The sequence below is a fragment of the Plectropomus leopardus genome, chromosome 17 (genome assembly GCF_026936395.1).
Source record: "Plectropomus leopardus strain MGB_pleo_1.0 chromosome 17, ASM2693639v1, whole genome shotgun sequence".
In the NCBI taxonomy this organism is placed as follows: domain Eukaryota; kingdom Metazoa; phylum Chordata; class Actinopteri; order Perciformes; family Serranidae; genus Plectropomus; species Plectropomus leopardus.
This window is the reverse complement of record NC_142192.1, coordinates 11321521-11338551: the sequence shown is the minus strand read 5'-3', so window position 1 is coordinate 11338551 and position 17031 is coordinate 11321521. Positions and strand designations below refer to the sequence as shown.

The window sequence follows — 17031 nt, the reverse complement described above, 5'->3', positions numbered from 1 at the left end:
AATGTAATGTAAAGCACTCTGGCAGCTTATTTACCATTTAAAACGGTTTTTCCTTTCCAGAATAACGATAAATTTTGATGTTGAAAATAATTGTAGTTAGTAATCAGTACGGATGTTGAAAAAATTCAAATTGAATGTTGATTATAAATGTGATTTTCGGGACTGGAAAAGGAGAGTATTTCTCACTTATTTTTTTCACTGAATATACAGCAGAATGTTTTGGATTGTTGTCGCCAATTTTCAAAAAAAAAAAAGAAAAAAAAAAGGAAACTTAAGATAAATGTTGAAATAGGCCGATATATATTTTGAGGTAATGCTATACTTTGGGGAAGATACGATTGAAAATAATAATCTGTATGTCAAAGAACGTTTTTATTATTTTCTGGAAAATTACATATTTGTAAATTTAAAAAATGGTCAGAAAGTAATACAAGTAATATAACTTTCCTGCACTTTATTGAAGAATTTGAGCAGTGTAGCACCTTATCGGCTATTCAAGATCTAAGATCATAAAGGCTGTTAATACATTCAAGGTATAAATTTTTTATAATATGCATGCCAAACAGACCTTGGCATTATAAAATGTGAATGTAATTATATTTTCTGTTAGTTTGCTTTTTAGTTTTAGTAGTTTTCTAATTTTATTGTGTATATTTTATTATTATTATTGTTATTATTATTATTATTATTATTATTATTATTATTATTTATTTTTTTTTTATATATGTATTTTTTATTATTATTATTATTTTTTAAATCTATGTATCTATATGTATTTTTGTAGTTGGGCGTGTATATGATAAAGAAAGTGGAGGAAAAAAAACAACGGCAATCTTCGTCACGTGACCGGATCACGGACGTATTATGGACCGGATGGGCGTATTTAAGCCCCTGGCGCGGGAAATTACAGAGAACAGAAAGGGAAGTCGCACAAAGAAGTTCTCCTCGTCAACGGTAAGGAGGTTTAACGTTTAACTGCTACAATACAGCCTAATTTAAGTATATTCACTTCTGCTGCTGATAAAGTCTGACTAACGTTAACTGCCTTTGTGCCACCTGTAGCCGTGCTCGCTGGAATTATCGTGTTTCTTGGCGTTAGCTGAGTAAAGTCTCCGTTTGTAACCGTACAAACTTTTCCTACAGAGGTGGCGACACGTTTAAGTTAACGATAAACCGGCCTTTTAGCACGCTAATGAAGCCGAGTAAAATGTTTAACAATCACCGTAGCCCTTTGACGCTAACGTTATTAAGCTAACGCTACCTTATTTTAAAATAAGTTAGCTTGTTTGCTAGTTTCTCATCAAATGCGTGTACCTCCGTGTGCTGACGTTATGCTATTTCTCCAACAGCTCTCCTGAAAGAAAATGAGTGTCAGTGGAAAGCTAAAACACAGCCACCCGAAGTCAAATGAGAATATTAAGGTGAGTAATTTGTCCTTTTTGAAATGTGTTAATGAATGTACATAAAAGGTAACGTCATTGTAAGGTTTGGGTTTAACCACGGTATTTTACCATTGTTGGGATTGATAATCTCATCACGTGCCAATTTAGCACATGATTAGCATTGTGTAGATATCTGCATTTGTATCATTATACCAGAGTTTGTAGAATATTATGTATAATTGTTTTTAGATGTTGCATTGTAATGACTTTGATCTTTTATTAGAATTTACTGAATACTGCGTGCATTAACTTCATGCAGATCAAGATAAAAGAGTTAATGTATTTATTTTTGCAAAGTTTGAAGATAATCTAACTTCAACTTGACCAATAAGGTAATGCTTTGTTACAGTAAACAGAAACTATCCCTAGCTTTGAGCTATTTGTTAGGTTCATCTTAAATCTAACTTGCATTAAGCTTCACAAACCCTGTAAAATAACAACAAAAAAATAATAATGATGGGGACCTTAATCACACAAACCACACCAGACATTACAAAAAGTGGGTGCAGTTGAACATATTATTGTTGTTGTTGTTGTTGTTGTTATTGTTATTGTTGTTATTATTATTTTATTTTTATTTATTTATTTATTTATTTATCTATCATTACATTTACTTTTGACCCAGGTACTCTGTGGCCATGTAGGAGCTCCACTCTGATTTAGCAGATTGACAGACTGAGGAACAAACTAGATCCTTAATGTGTTCAATTGAGCATATGGGACTCTCAACCTCAAATAGTGTAAGACATTGTCTCCCCCACAGCTCAAAATCACCAAAAGATCACTTTTTTTTTACCAGCATGAAACACATCTGCAGTGTTTTGGGGCTGTGGCCAATCATTAACAAAGTGAGCATGTTGGGTCCTCTGTAATGAGCCTTGAGGAGAAACTTTCCCACGGCTGTTAAAAGATTTAAGGCCCTGCCCCTGTTTCCACACCTGTAGGTCTGTTGCACATGGCAGCAGTGTTGTTGGCCACTTCACTTATGCCCTCTCCCATGGTGACAGTGTAACTAAAGTAAAGCATGCAAAGTGATGCTAAGCCCTGCTGAATAGAAGCTTTGAAAATGAGGACATGGGTCATGTTGGTTTTCCATGTGACTCAATGTTGAGTTTCTCAAGACTCATCTGGGAAAGGTTTGAGATCTTGCCTTTTGTTAACCATTCTCAAGTCTTTGATTTGTGATCCACTCAGCTGTAAGGTAACACTTGTTTTTGTCCTGCAGAGCTTTTTCACACCGTCTCAGAAAGCTATGGGACCCCTGAGGCAAACCCTGCAGGTGCTCCAGTCCTCAGCTGTCAACAAAGATTTGGGAAGGTCAGCTCAGGTATGTAGTGGAAGTTATTTTAGTTGGCTGTCTATTTTGTATATACTTGGTACTTGGTATAGAATAGTTCCACAGACAGAACAAGTGATCTATAGCACTCAACATTTTGTAGGGTTTAAATATTTTTATTTCCTCTTTAGGTGGGAAAGGTCATCCCCAAACGGAAACAGTGGGGTGCAGAACAAACTAGAGGTCCAAAGAGGGTGAAGGTAGAGGTCAAATCTACACAAACTGAAGCATCTCAGTGTTTGACAGATGGCATGTCTAAAGAAGCATATGAGCTAATGGTCGTAGGTAGGGATTTTTAATCCATGCATTTCACACTCGCAACCCCCAAATTATTTTCACATTATCTTGAGCTTAAATTTCCGTTGCTGTTGTAGAAATGCCTCCTTCAACTTACTGGAAAGAGGTCGCAGAGGAGCGTCGGAAGGCCTTGTACAATGTTCTACAGGAGAACGAGAAGGTGAGTTAATCACTAAGAGACGGCTAATGTTTAGCTGTCAATTGAGTTGTTTCCCACGCTCCCACAGACTGACTCAGCCTCAGCTGGCTCCAGTCCAGCTGGCACTGGATTTAGAAGTAACTTTGCACCTAAATGCACTCATTGAAATCAATTTATTTTTAAAAGCAAATCCTGTAAAGATAAAAGTGTAAACTCAATTCACGGTGGAGTTTGTAAACTTTGGGCCTTTTCTGAATCGTTTAGCCAGTGATTGGTGCTATATTGATGCATCATTTTGAAGCTGTTTAATTTATTAAAGCTTAGTCCGGTTAGCCCATTGTCTAAGGGATGCAAACATCTTGCTTGGTGAAATTGGCTGTTTTCACACTCATTTGGGCAACTTGTGTGAATCTCGTGCATTTCTCCTTAATCTGTCTTGTGTCCTAAGCTGAGCAGTGAGTTTTTTTTTGGTCTGTCTTGCTTGCAAACCACTTGACTGACTGACAGAAGTGAGAAGTAAAGGTGACAATTTAACTTTGATAAATGCTTAGAGGCAAACATAAATGTGTTTTGTTAACATGTTCATATGAAAATGAACAAGATGAAACGTGCAGTCCAGTTAACATGAGTGTGTGTGACTCATTGAGTAACATAATTTTAATACAAGATGCTGATTATCTAGTCTTTGTCAAGTTTTAGTTACAACTCTGGACTAATGCAAGGTCTAAAGTAATAGATTGGCTTTTACTATTGATTAAATATTAGATTTAAAATGTTAATTAGCTGGACAGTATGAATTCATGTTATATTAAAAAAAATCTACTCATTACTTGAAATGGTTTTAATATTTTTTTCCACAGTATCAGATGTGCCCTTCTCACTGTCTTAATTTTGACTGCATTTTGCTCTCTGCTACTAGCCAAAAAAATGGACGGGTTATAGCATTTTTATATTCTAAAAGAAATTTAAATTGTATGCTCTCAGTATAGATTTTCCTCATGCCATCATATGAATTTTTGTTTTTATATTTGCAAATGTGTAAATGGAAATCTGGAGGGAAAGGTCTAATTATTCTTAGACCAACACAGAGAGCAAGCAGTTTTAAAGGAGAGAGGATTGTAGTGGGAGCACTGGGATGCCTGGTTTGATTGTGAATATGGCAGATGGTTCACATGGCTCACAGCCTGGTTCAGGTAGGAGGTCCCCTTGACTAGGGACCGCAGGGAGGTCGGAACTGGCTCTTTTGTCACATAGTTTTATGATCATGCGTTGTCATTCCCCCTGCCCGACTTCAGGCAGCTCTTTTTCACCTTCATGTGTTTGCATCCTTGCATTGTTCCATGATTATTGTGCTTTTTGTTTGCCTTTTCAAGCTTGCTGTCTATCATGCTTAAGTTTTTTCTCTCTTCTCTTTACCAGTTACACAAAGACATTGAGGCTAAAGATGAACAGATAACACAGCTCAAGTGTGAAAATGAAGAGCTGCAGGAGCTGGCACAACACGTGCAGTACATGGCTGATATGATTGAGGTAGGAACACTGGTATTATAAGCCTATAATATAATGTCCTGATTTCTGTGGTGACATTTTGTGCCCACAATAACTTAATCACAAGTTTGTCCTATATGCATAGATGATCTGGTTTAAATCCAAGCATTACATGTGAAATGTTAGAAAAAATCCATAATTTTTTACTCCAGTGCTCATCTTGTCATATGTTCAGATAGCAGCACCAAAATACTGACATAAATAAATAAAACCAAAACTAGATCACACCATTGAACCTGCTTGTATGTAAATCTGATGTCCTGTCTTTTTTTTTTTTTTTTTTTTAAAGAGGCTGACTGGGAAGAGCCCAGACAACCTGGAAGAACTGAGGGAGATTGCTCTTGATGTGGACGAGGAAGATGAGCATGATGATGCTGAAGTGGCAGGTCAGAGTGAGGATGACGACTCTGATTGCAGTCAGAGTGATTCAGAGGAAGATGAGACCTCAGACCACGAACACGCTGGACCCTCAGGAGAGTAGGATTGACTGACACCATTCTTGTATGTTATGGACTCAGACTTGAGCTGAAAGTGTGCTTTGGAAGCAACAAGTGGCCAGCCGTTTGACTGAATTGGCTTTTCAAAGTAATTGTTTATGTACTTTAAAGTGCAACAGTTTTGAAAGCGCACATTTTATATTCAACCCTTGAAGAGACGGGGCTGGTTTTTATTAACTTTTGCTGAACTTTTTAGTTCATGTTCAGGTAAATTGGCTTTCAAAACTAAGGTGTTATAGGCCTCTGTCACGGCAGATATTTTGACAAGTCACAGTAGGAAAAGCTCAGGTTTAATTTATATAATTAATGATGGCTGACTTCCATTTCATTCCTTCAGTTTCAGCAGGCTGGCTCACTGTTCTGGCCCACTGGGATACTTGGACAGACCTGAGCCACTAGTGATGTTGGTAATGTCATAGTACTGATGAAATTATTGTCCATCAGTTGCTGATAACAAGGGATGCAGGTCCCACTTGAACCCCTGTGGGACCCCTCATGCCCAGTCTTCATTTTTCTTGATGGTCAGACCAATCAGTGTCAGCAATGTGACATTAACTCTTGCACTTTTCCAACTACGAGTCAAAAAGTGCTGTGAAAAAGGCCTATTAAGGTGATTTTAGATGTGGCCTATGCCATGGCCCTGAAGTGTTGGTTTACACTGTAAAATTGTGCATTTTTTGTGGCACAGTTGTGTACATAAAGCCTATGTAAAATAAACACTTTTTTGAAAAAAATAAAAGTGTTTTTTCTTTTTCTTGTGGTTTTGGATCTTTAGAAGCTTTTCCACCAAACACTTAGTGTAGTACACTGAGAAGTGGTGCAGACATATTCCTAAACCCTAAATCGGTTTCATGTTTCCATCAGACAGTAAGCACTGTAGGCTGCTCCATCCCGCTCTTGCTGTATCTCCTATTTTAAAGGGCAATGCAGAGGAATGTCTGTACCTCGATTGTCCACAGAGTGGGGTTGCACTTCAAGTTTTAAGAACAATCAACAGGCTGTAGTGTTACTCTGTTGCCATCAGTGGGATATTTAAAAATAGTGAACTGTGGAATGAGTCCCTGTAGCACCAGAGTAATGATTCTCTCGACCAATCAATTGACTGCAGAATTTCTACCTTGTAGTATTGGTTCATCTGGAACAGTCTTGTCACCATCTTGACGACTGAAATGCAAAAAATAACTTCAGTGTTACCAACTGTTGGTCTTTGGTGGAAAGGCTTTTGACTGAGATGTTGACCTGCTTCCAAGTCACCTCAGCTAATTACAATATTATTACCACATTTTTGCACCAGTACTGATAAGTCACAGGAAGTCTTTTTCTGCACAATATCTGCTTGATGTATATTTTGCTGATAATACTGTGTACTTTAACCATATAAATGTACTACTTAAAAAAAAATATTAAAACAGTCCCCCCCCCAAAAAAAACCCAAAACAAAAATTTAAAAATATAAAGCTTTCTTTTTTTCCTTAAACGTGCAATAACTTGGTTTACATAGGGAAAGCTGTTTCTCCTTTACCACCACAAGAACAACTACATTGGCAAGTGAAAACCAAAATGGCCCTATCTACCACTAGAGTTTGGTTTGTCCGTTCTTGGCTACTGTAGAAACAGCATGGCAGACTGCGAGAGAACCTGCTTCATATGTGGATGAAAACAGCTCATTCTAAGGTGGTGAAAATTTAACCATTATTATTTTCAGGTTATTATGAACTAATGTAAATTGTAATGAATATTTTGTTGTGTTACTGCCAAAATATCACTTTAAATACTGCAAACTGGACCTTTAAAACATGCGTTTGCTTTGATTCTGCTGTTATTTTGTAGTTTTGATAACTTTACCCACAAGTTCTTGTTGTGTGGTTTTACTCAATGAAATAGTGTTAAATTATTCAGTAATGTAATCAGCATTGAAATTCAGCAGCACAAACTATCTTTTATTCTATGTTTTTGTTGTTGCGTTTTTCTTTGTTTTTTTATAGTGAGACAGAAAGCCCGGGAACAAGACTTGGAACCTGGCGACTGCAGCAGGGAACCAGCCTTTGTGGTCGGAACTTTAGCAGCTGGTGAGCTACACAGACACCCCAAAATGTACTATCCTCATTCAAGATTTCACTCAGATGCATAATTATTTAAACAAAAACACAATTCCTCATTGGCACGCTGGACAACCCAAGGTCTAAACTTGGTGATTAGGACTTGAACAGCCAATGAATTAACTTGACTTAACACTAGTAAACTGCAAATTTGTAAAAAGAAAGTAGCTCACTGAAAATAAAATAAAAATTAAACATTGACTGAGTGGATGAATAACATACTTTACCAAGATGCTTTAATGATTTTCGCATCATGGAAGAAATAATTGTAACCTTTACTTAAAATATGGACCACAAAAAAAATGAACACCATTTTCAGCTTTTAGTAACAACTTCACACTTTTACAGATTATCATACAAAATAAAAAATACATTTCATAATATATCACCACTGGCCCAAGAGTCCTCTTGCAGGGTTTTGCGCTTGGCATCAAGCTCTGAGGCACATTTGATGTTATCAGCCTCCTTCTCCCAGATCTCTCTGAGTCTCCTGATCTCTTTCTAGAATGCAGTGACCCGGCTGATCGCTGCAGTCCAGTAGAATTTAACCGACAGGGTCTCAATCTGGGCTTCACACAGACTTTGCTGAAGCGATTGGATCAGTGCATCTTTTTCCCTGGCCATGGCTTTCTTTTCAGACTGTAGAACCTTCAAGATCATCTTCTGCAGTGGAAACCTGCTCCTTCTGGGCAGCAATTTCTGAGGCCAACTTAAAGTTGTGTCCTTCAGAGTCCTACAGGGCTTTTCTCAGGTCCTGAAGCTCTTTGCTGGGACTGCAGGTTCCCTGGTTTCTCTAGTCTTGCAACTCTTGAGCTGGGCTGTCCTGGTTCTCATGTTGAAGACAATAGACAGTGCTATCCACATTTTGGATGCACAAAAAAGAATGCTATAATGCTGCTTTTTCTTAAGTATGTTTACCACAAAGCTTATTTTTTCTGCAGTCATCCAAAATCCAATGGGCTTTTTAATGAGTGAGCCAGGGCAAAGCTAACTTTTATATTGGCCTACAGAGCAATGTCATCCCTGGGGCACTCGACAGGTGCAAAAACCTGATCCACATACAGCCCAACATGGCCAATGATATGAAGTTCATTCAGTTTGTTTATAACAATTTTACAAAATTAAATATCATACTTTCTCTATTAAAATCCAAACATTTTATTAAACACAACAGTGCTTATATTTTACAGTAAAGGCTCAGTCAAATAGCAGATGACCTTTGCTTAGTTTTCCATATTAGTCCCCTCTAGAACCGGATCTAGACACATAAGAGAGCATGCGTTTTAAGATTATTAGGAAATGATAATTCAAAAGGAGGGCTTGTTGTAAGGTGTTTAACAAATAAGACTATAATTTTCACCATTCTGATCACTTTCTTGTCTCGTTAGGATCGAGGAACCTGTCTGACTCTGTTTGTCAGCCCTTTGATGGTCTGGCGGCCTGCTCAGGGTGGATCCCGCCTCTCGCATAATATCATCTGGGATTGGTTGTGTTCCCCCTATGACCGTTAAAGAGGATAAGTGGTTACAGAAAATGGATGGATCGAGGAACCTTGACTGTGAGGTATTTATTCATGTCATTGACTTAAACTGAAACTTTCCATTTAGTTATTTTTAATTTTTTAAAGATTTTTTGGGGCTTTTATAAGCTTTATCCAATAGGACAGTTATAGAGTGAAAAGGGGAGAGAGAGGGGATGACACACAGTAGTTGGCAGTGTGTTTTAATAGAAACCTGCAGCCACTGTGATGAGGACAGCCTTTTTACATGTAGCATTTGCTCTCCCTGGTGAGCTACTAGGTGCCCCAGTTATATTGTCACATAATAAAGATATCGTAGTAATATCACATATTGTGTGATAAAATCTCCCACCCATTGCCTCTACACCCTAAATGCCCATTAACTTCATGGCAAATTAAAGCTGCAAGCAGTGATGAACGGGCCCTTGCACCCCCATGTACATCTGGGTTCTGGTGGGACTCCAGCTAATGCGCTCATTAATTTCTGTGAAAGTCAGATAATACATGCAAAGAGTTTGGACCCCAGAGTGAGCTACTTCACATGGTGTCGTACTTCCAGCAGCCACTAGGTGGCAGCGGAGGAGACACACATTCCATGTCGTCTTTGTGTACATCATTTGTTGACCAAACCATGTCAATATCATGTAAATCCAGTGATAATTATCCCTCAAGGCTTACTTCCTGTTGCTAGTAGGTGGCGCTAATATGACTAGTTAATATTGCCATACAGACGTGTTCAGGGCGGGACCCTAATAAAAACTATGAGGTTTCAAGCAGATCGGACAATGTACACCAAAGTCACAAAAATGTCCTGTTTTCTTGCGAAACATCAAAATTGTATGCCAGATAATGGGAAAACCGTAAAAGTATTGCTCGGACCATTGATAACTTTCAATCGGGAAGGTCTTAAGATCATACAGACAAAATTTCAATTGGCTCCCTTTAATTATGTAGGCCGAGTTGATAAAAAGTATTTAAAAAAAGTTATTTCCTGTGGCTACTAGGTGGTGCTATCACAACTAGTGAATATTGTTATACAAATGTGTTCAGGGCGGGACCCTCATCAAACCTATGAAGTTTCAGGCAGATCGGACAATGTACACCAAAGTTACAATTTCCAGTTGTATGGCGTGACATCGAAATTGTACGCCACGTAACGGGAAAACTATAAAAGTTTTGCGCGGACCTGTGATAACTTTTCATTACCAAGGGATTGAGAATGGACACACTAATTCTGAAGTCGACTGCCTCAATCCTGTAGGACAAGATGGCAAGTACGAGGCCCGAAATCACCAAAAATCAGCACAAAGTTCAAAATGGCCAAATTCCTGTTGGGTTTGGGGGGTGGGTCCAAGAGGGTTTTTGTGCTTCTGAGCATGATACATACATATGCATAATTTCAATTACACTGTCCGATCTGCCTGAAACTTCATAGGTTTGATGTGGGTCCCGCCCTGAACACATTTGTGTAACAATGTTCACTCATCATGAAAGCGCCACCTAGTAGCCACAGGAAATAACTTTTTTTATCAACTTTTATCAACTTGGCCAACACAATTAATGGGATCCAGTTTAAATTTTTGTCTGTATGATCTTAAGACCTTCCCGATTGAAAGTTATCAATGGCTCATTTAAAACTTTTATGGTTTTCCTGTTATCTGGCGTACAATTTTGATGTTTCGCAAGAAAAAAGGACATTGTTGTAACTTTGGTGTACATTGTCCGATCTGCCTGAAACCTCATAGGTTTTATTAGGGTCCCGCCCTAATGACAATATTAACTAGTCATAATAGCGCCACCTACTAGCAACAGGAAGTAAGCCTTGAGGGACAATTCTCATTGGATTTACATGATATTGACATGGTTTGGTCAACAAATGATGTACACGAAGACAAAATGGAATCTCCTCCTCTTCCACCTAGTGGCAGCTGGAAGTACAACACCAAGTGAAGTAGCTCACTCTAGGGTCCAAACTCTTTGCGAATATTATCCGACTTTTACAGAAATGAACGAGTGCATTAGCTGGAGTCCCACCAGAACCCGGACGTGGGGGTGCGAGGGCCCGTTCAGCGCTGCTTGCAGCTTTAATTAGTTATCCTTTTCAATTGATAAGTTAAAACTATTATCTGTACAATGAAAAGGCTAAATGAACATGTAACCATCATCAACCAAACATCAGTCTTGATACATTTCAGATTTTCATTTTGGAAAAAAAATCCACAATTTTGTCATTTTAATTATGCAAAAATAAACTTTATTGCAACTTTTGATAAGCAGAGGAAATGCTGCTAACCACAATGGAGATGTGTAGTATGCAACTAAATGGATCAGTACAGAAGCTATTGACCAGAGATGGATAAAGATCAATTTCAACAAAGTGTACCAAGTTATTCTTAAAACCAGTCTCTAAATAATTAAAGATGTGCACATTTTGACAACTTGTACTTTGTGGTGATTAGGAATTGAACAGTCAATGAATTAACTTGACTTAACACTGGTAAACTGCAAGTTTGTAAAAAGAAAGTAGCTCATTTAAAATAAAAAAAATTAAACACTGAATGAATGGATGAATAAGATACTTTACCAAGATATTGTAATGATATTCACATCATGGAAGAAATACAAGTAACTGTTACTTAAAATATGGACCATGTTTTGCAAAAGGCTGTATAGAAAAAAAAAGAAAACCATTTTCAGCTTTTAGTAACAACTTCACACATTTACAGATTATAATACAAAAGAAAAAATACATTTCATAAAAATATTACCACTTGCTTTTATTTAATATGGCTTTTGGACTGTGCCATCAGAACCAAATAAGATTCATATATTATGGGTTTGTCTTACTTTTAAGTTGTGCTTTTAAAGATAAGATGAGTATTCCGGCCAAAATGCAAATGTTGTATTGAAAATACATTCCTCTTAATGAATTATGAGCTCTTATTAAAATCTTAAAATTAATTCTTCCTTTGGTTACAGTAAATCTAAGTAATAAAGTAAAATTTCTAATATAAAATGTCCCATTATGTTCAGAACTTTTTAGGGAAAAAAATCTATAGTATTTTTAGATTATTTGCAAATCTTAATCTTCTCCAAAATAATAATTAATCTAATATAATTCCTTCAAAATAAACTCCAATTAAAGTTAAGCATGAGATCATTTGCATGATAACAACATGGAAGCCTTTTAAAACAAACAATATTTCAAATACTAGACCTTATCCAAAATAGAACATAAATACACATTTCATTTACATAACAATGTCATCTGCACTATTACAGTATAACTCCAAAGAATATTAGAATTACAAGTAAATAATAAATAAGATGTGTGAACAAATGTGAGTTTTGTCGTCGTGCACTAGCACACGACTCAGTAGTACAGTTATGATGAGAAAAGTTGGAATTGGGCGCTTATCTTGGGTCAGTTTCCCACATTACAGTGAAGATGGACCCAAAACAAAACACTTCATTCTGTAGCTTCTCTTAAGAAAAGCTTAATTTCTAATCCTGCCACTAGCTCACATACTGTATGAATGTGCAGTTAGCCAAAATGGAGGCCTGTACTCAGCCCAGTGTCCTCTCTGTACAGTTATTGAAAAAGTGCACGATCACGATCCTAAACCAGATTTATTGCCCTGGACTTGCTCCGTACCTTGTAGGAAAAATACATCAACAAAAGAGTGTATTTGTGGAAACATGTCTGCTTTGACCACGTCAAGGCTCAAATGGTCAAAGCTGACTTTTATCAAATGTCTTCTAATGCCAGCTAGGTGCAAAAGAGTCACGTATGTACAGAGAAATTGCACTTGTTCAACTGCAAGTATGAGAAAACTGATATTAACTGCAGAGTGAGTGAGTGCTGACCTGTTTCACCTCTACACATCAGTTTTCCTCCACTGTTAGATAGCTGAGGTCAAAATCTGTTCAGGACTGTAAACTGCTGTTAAAGTACGGCTTTTAAACCACAACATTGCTTCCTCTTAAAAAGGCATTCTCAACTTATTCATGGTCCTGCCTGCCACAAGACGCACATCTTTCAATCGTACAAGAATCCCTGAAACTCAAAATGGAACGTACTAGAAAACAGAACTTAAAAATATATTTCGATTACAAACAACGTATATTACACCAGCTGTGTAAAATATGCCATATTTACATGCCTTACAACAGTGCAAATCTTCCGAAAGCGCCAGAAAACATTTCTAATGATAGACAGTGATTATTCAAAGGTCATAGTTAGTATATTGCGTGACACAACTGACTCTGTAACAATCAAGGTGATTAATCAGTGAGCTAGGTGATACAAGTGTTGTGTGCAGTGGCTTGTTGACAGAGGTTATGTGAAGGGTGCTCTGATTCTAGTTTCCTCAGTCTTTGGAGCAGCTTTATGTCTAGTTGAACTCGTGCTCTCCAGTTAAACTCAACTTGACCGGTCTGCCTGGCTCAGAAAGCAGGGTGAGGAAGGGGGGAGTGTCTGAAAGTGGAGGTGATGGAGGGACGAGGAGTGTGTGTGCAGGAGGGGTATAGGTTGTGTGTCTTTTGTGGTTAAGACAGTTTGTTTGGTGTTAGTTCTTTTTAGGAGGCAGTATCAGTAAGAACAGTGATCTAATGTGGCGGTGTCAAGATCCTTAAGTCTGTGCCCCTAAAAACATCAGATCAATGAAGTGATCTGTCATTAACAGCCCTGTGAGGTGTGCAGTGATTTGGGGGGGGGGGCAGTGCTCTTCACGGAGGTTGGGCTGAGAAGTCATTTGTGATTTCTTTCGGTGGCACAGTGGCTCAGAAGGCAGTGGTGACAGCGTTTCCTCGCCGTGTGCCAAGGCGGATGATTTCCCCAGGCACCGTGTCCAGCTGCTCGTACGCCAGCCGTCCCTCCTCACCTGCCACAAACACAAGCGTGATCGATAAACACCTGTACCCCCAAGCAGATTTCAGTTATGACGAATGACTTGCTGTTTCTCAGATTGCAATTGTATCCCTGCAGTCAAAATAGTTAGGCTTTAAGGGCCAGACAAACTTGGCCAACAGTCGGCCGTTTGTGGGTTTCATGTTGCCATAGCTTTTGCAGTGTGACCTGCATTGTTGGCACTAGTTGGGCATTGTTGGCTTTTTTTAGGCCAATTTAGTGCTAAAAACAACAGTCAGTTACAGGTAGACAAGTGGTAATTTCTTTTAATTGCAGAGATATGTGAAACTGGGAAACTTGATTATTTCTACTGTCATTTCTAGCCAGAAAAAAAACATCTGTTTCAGAGTATGCATTTTATATGTATTTGTAATATTTTCACTGCTTTTCCTTAGGAACAAACTGATCAAGGCAGCAGTAGACCAGCAACAATGTCAAAGGAGTCTGGTGGCTTTGAGAGAATGGCTTGACTTCCCCATTGGAAAGGGCTCTCTGACGATAAGGTAAGCCGTGTACATTTTCTAAATATAGGATATACTTAAATTGCTATTGATTTTTTTAGGTGAGTTTTTCTGGGAGGCCTCCAACCACCGGAGGCAGCATTTGCTCTGCACTGTTTCTATTTATGTGCGTGATGCGGGTTTTTTTTTACCCGGTTAGTTATTGTAAATGTTTATTACATTCAACAGAAGGACTAAGAAAATAAATGCATGTTTGTATTGTAGTACACAGATCAAATTTAAATACGTCATATTACAAATTTTTAAACTTCATGGCATGAGGTATTTCTTGGCAGCTGTTCCTAAAATACAATTCAGAAATAATTGTGATTTATAGAAATGTGGCAAAAGACCACGCTGAGCAACATTCAATTGCTCCATAAATGTGACACTCACCAAATGTGAGCAGGGTTTCTATGGCGACATGGCGAAGCTCTTCATCAGCTGAATCACACAGTGCTACCACCGCTTTGATGCTCTCGACTGCCTGCAGACAGAAAGAAAAGCTCTGAGGAGGGCACTTGTCTAGTGCATGTATGTCGAGCAAGGAAAGAAATACGCTGCATCTGCACTTGGGACAGGCAGGTGAGCTGGACGTCAGGTTTGCAGTAAGCCATGAATGCAACAGTGGATGTTCAATGTGACCTTCAGTTTGTCAGACCTGCCAGATCAGTGAAGCTATTCTTGTAGCGTGCATTGTCTCGCATGTTTTGGGTCATCTGATCAGCACTGCTGAACAAATATAGGCCGATTACGATTGGTAACTGATTGATAGGTGCACCCTTATTTGTTCTTGTTCAGTTTTTAATCCTTACTTGTTCAAATATTTAGAGATACTGAGTCAGTTGTATATGGGGAGACTTTTATATAGCAGCAGCACTTAACATCAACAGTGGCGTGTGGGGGAAACACTTTTTAAAAAAAATCTAAAATTATCCATGAAAATGTGTCTCTCAGGAAGAGAGTTAGCTGCAATAATCACAAACTAAATTTAAACTAGTTTCAACTCTTCACTGAATCAAAACTGTAGATGATGTAAGAGGCCACTGACCTGCAGACAGCTGAGAGCTGAGCAGGCCGCCCTTTGGCTCTGAACTCCAGCCTCTGACAGAGCGTGGGTGTAGCATTCGACTGCCTGTGGAAACACACACAGATAAACTATCAAACGTAGCTTGTGGCATCTGTCAAAAACATTTGAAATGTTTGCCCACATGCATCTCTCAAACAAACTCCCTCACGTTATCACTACTCACTCTGGTCCTGAAGTGGGTGTGTGATGCAGAACAGAGGTAGTCGGCTGCTGCCTTGTTGACCTGAGGGTCCTCTGCAGTGAGCAGGGAGGCCAGGGCCCTCAGGGTGCTGTTTCTCGGCCACAGGGATGACACTGACACCTCCTCCAGCTCCGCTAGACACCGAGAATAATCCCCACTGCACAGAGCCTCTGCAAACACCTCTGCGTACGATAAAAACACAAAGTTTAAACATTAAGTAGCCTGTAGAGACATATTTTTCATAAACTTCACTGAAAACAAGTCATAAAATAATACATCATTTAAGTCATATTAGAATATGTGATCATAACTTTAGTGACTTATTATATGACTTTATTATGACTTTTTATGACAACTGTTTTTTTGGTACATACTATGACTTTTTCAAGTTTTTTCAACACACTATACTATGACATTTTTTTTTACATTTGAAACAATGACTTTTTAAAGTTTTTTCAAGATATTAAGCAATGACTTTTTTCAACTTCCTATACTTTCAATTTTCAAGTTTTTACATTAAGGTATGACTTTTTTAAATATACAAAAATATAACTTGTTCAAGAGTTTTTTTTAACATGCTATACCATGACTTTTTTGACTTAGTCTATAATTACATTTTTGACATTTAAAACAATGACTTTTTCCATCAGTTCTTTGGACATCCTATACAATGACTTGTTAAAAACTTTTTGACATTCTTTGCTGTGACCTTTTTAAAATAATTCATTCAGCATACCATACTATGACTTTAACTTAACTTTTAAAAGACCTAATCATGCTGTACTAAGACTTTGTAAAGCTTTCTGAGTGATGACTTTTTTTGACCATTTTTCCCTGGATTTTTTTGCCATACTGTACTTTGGCTCAAAACGCTCAAAATATTGACTTTTTGGACGATTTTTTCTTCAGGCTATACTAAAAAAGACCTGAACATGCTGTACCATGACTTTTTTAAGCATTTGGAGGGATGACTTTTTTGACCATTTTTCCCTGAGCTATAGTATGGATTTTTTCGCCATTCTGTACTTTGGCTCAAAACGCTCAAAATCTTGACTTTTTGGACCGTTTTTTCATCAGGCTATACTAAAAAAGACCTAAACATGCTGTACTATGACTTTTTGAAGCATTTGGAGGGACAACGTTTTTGACCATTTTTCCCGGAGCTATAGTATGGATTTTTTTGCCATACTATACTTTGGCTAAAAACGCTCAAAATATTGACTTTTTGGACCGTTTATTCATCGGGTTATACTAAAAAAGACCCAAATGTGTTGTACCATGACTTTTTAAAGCATTCTGAGTGATGACTTTTTTGACCATTTTTCCCTGAGCTATAGTATGGATTTTTTTGCCATACTGTACTTTGGCTCAAAACGCTCAAAATATTGACTTTTTGGACTTTTTTTTCATCAGGCTGTACTAAAAAAGACCTAAACATGCTGTACTGTGACTTTTTAAAGTATTCTGAGTGATG

The 17031-nt window shown here is 37.9% G+C and overlaps 2 protein-coding genes across 4 annotated transcripts in view; one reads left to right on the top strand and one right to left on the bottom strand.

Annotated features, from left to right (window-relative positions):
* Nucleotides 1–834: 834 nt before the first annotated feature.
* On the top strand, nt 835–5998 carry gmnn (geminin DNA replication inhibitor). Its single transcript, XM_042506779.2, has 7 exons — nt 835–954; nt 1350–1421; nt 2668–2769; nt 2910–3063; nt 3153–3235; nt 4634–4744; nt 5052–5998. The coding sequence occupies exons 2-7, from the start codon at nt 1365–1367 to the stop codon at nt 5241–5243; spliced, it is 699 nt and encodes a 232-aa protein (XP_042362713.2). The 5' UTR covers nt 835–954; nt 1350–1364; the 3' UTR covers nt 5244–5998.
* Nucleotides 5999–11100: 5102 nt separating this feature from the next.
* The window catches only part of ripor2 (RHO family interacting cell polarization regulator 2), a 120734-nt gene continuing 114803 nt past the window's right edge, over nt 11101–17031 (bottom strand). For all 3 annotated transcript variants that reach the window (XM_088090273.1, XM_088090272.1, XM_088090274.1), the window contains exons 19-22: nt 15540–15739; nt 15338–15421; nt 14683–14773; nt 11101–13760 (exon numbers count right to left, since the gene is read on the bottom strand). In XM_088090273.1, the coding sequence (XP_087946399.1) occupies nt 13660–13760; nt 14683–14773; nt 15338–15421; nt 15540–15739 (476 nt within the window). In that variant the 3' untranslated portion in view covers nt 11101–13659. The remainder of the gene's footprint in view (nt 13761–14682; nt 14774–15337; nt 15422–15539; nt 15740–17031) is intronic.

Coding starts and splice junctions, on each gene's coding strand:
- gmnn (XM_042506779.2), top strand. CDS start 1,365: ATGAGTGTCAGTGGAAAGCTAAAACACAGCCACCCGAAGTCAAATGAG. Junction 2,770..2,909: donor ATTTGGGAAGGTCAGCTCAG/GTATGTAGTGGA, acceptor TTTCCTCTTTAG/GTGGGAAAGGTCATCCCCAA. Junction 4,745..5,051: donor ACATGGCTGATATGATTGAG/GTAGGAACACTG, acceptor TTTTTTTTAAAG/AGGCTGACTGGGAAGAGCCC.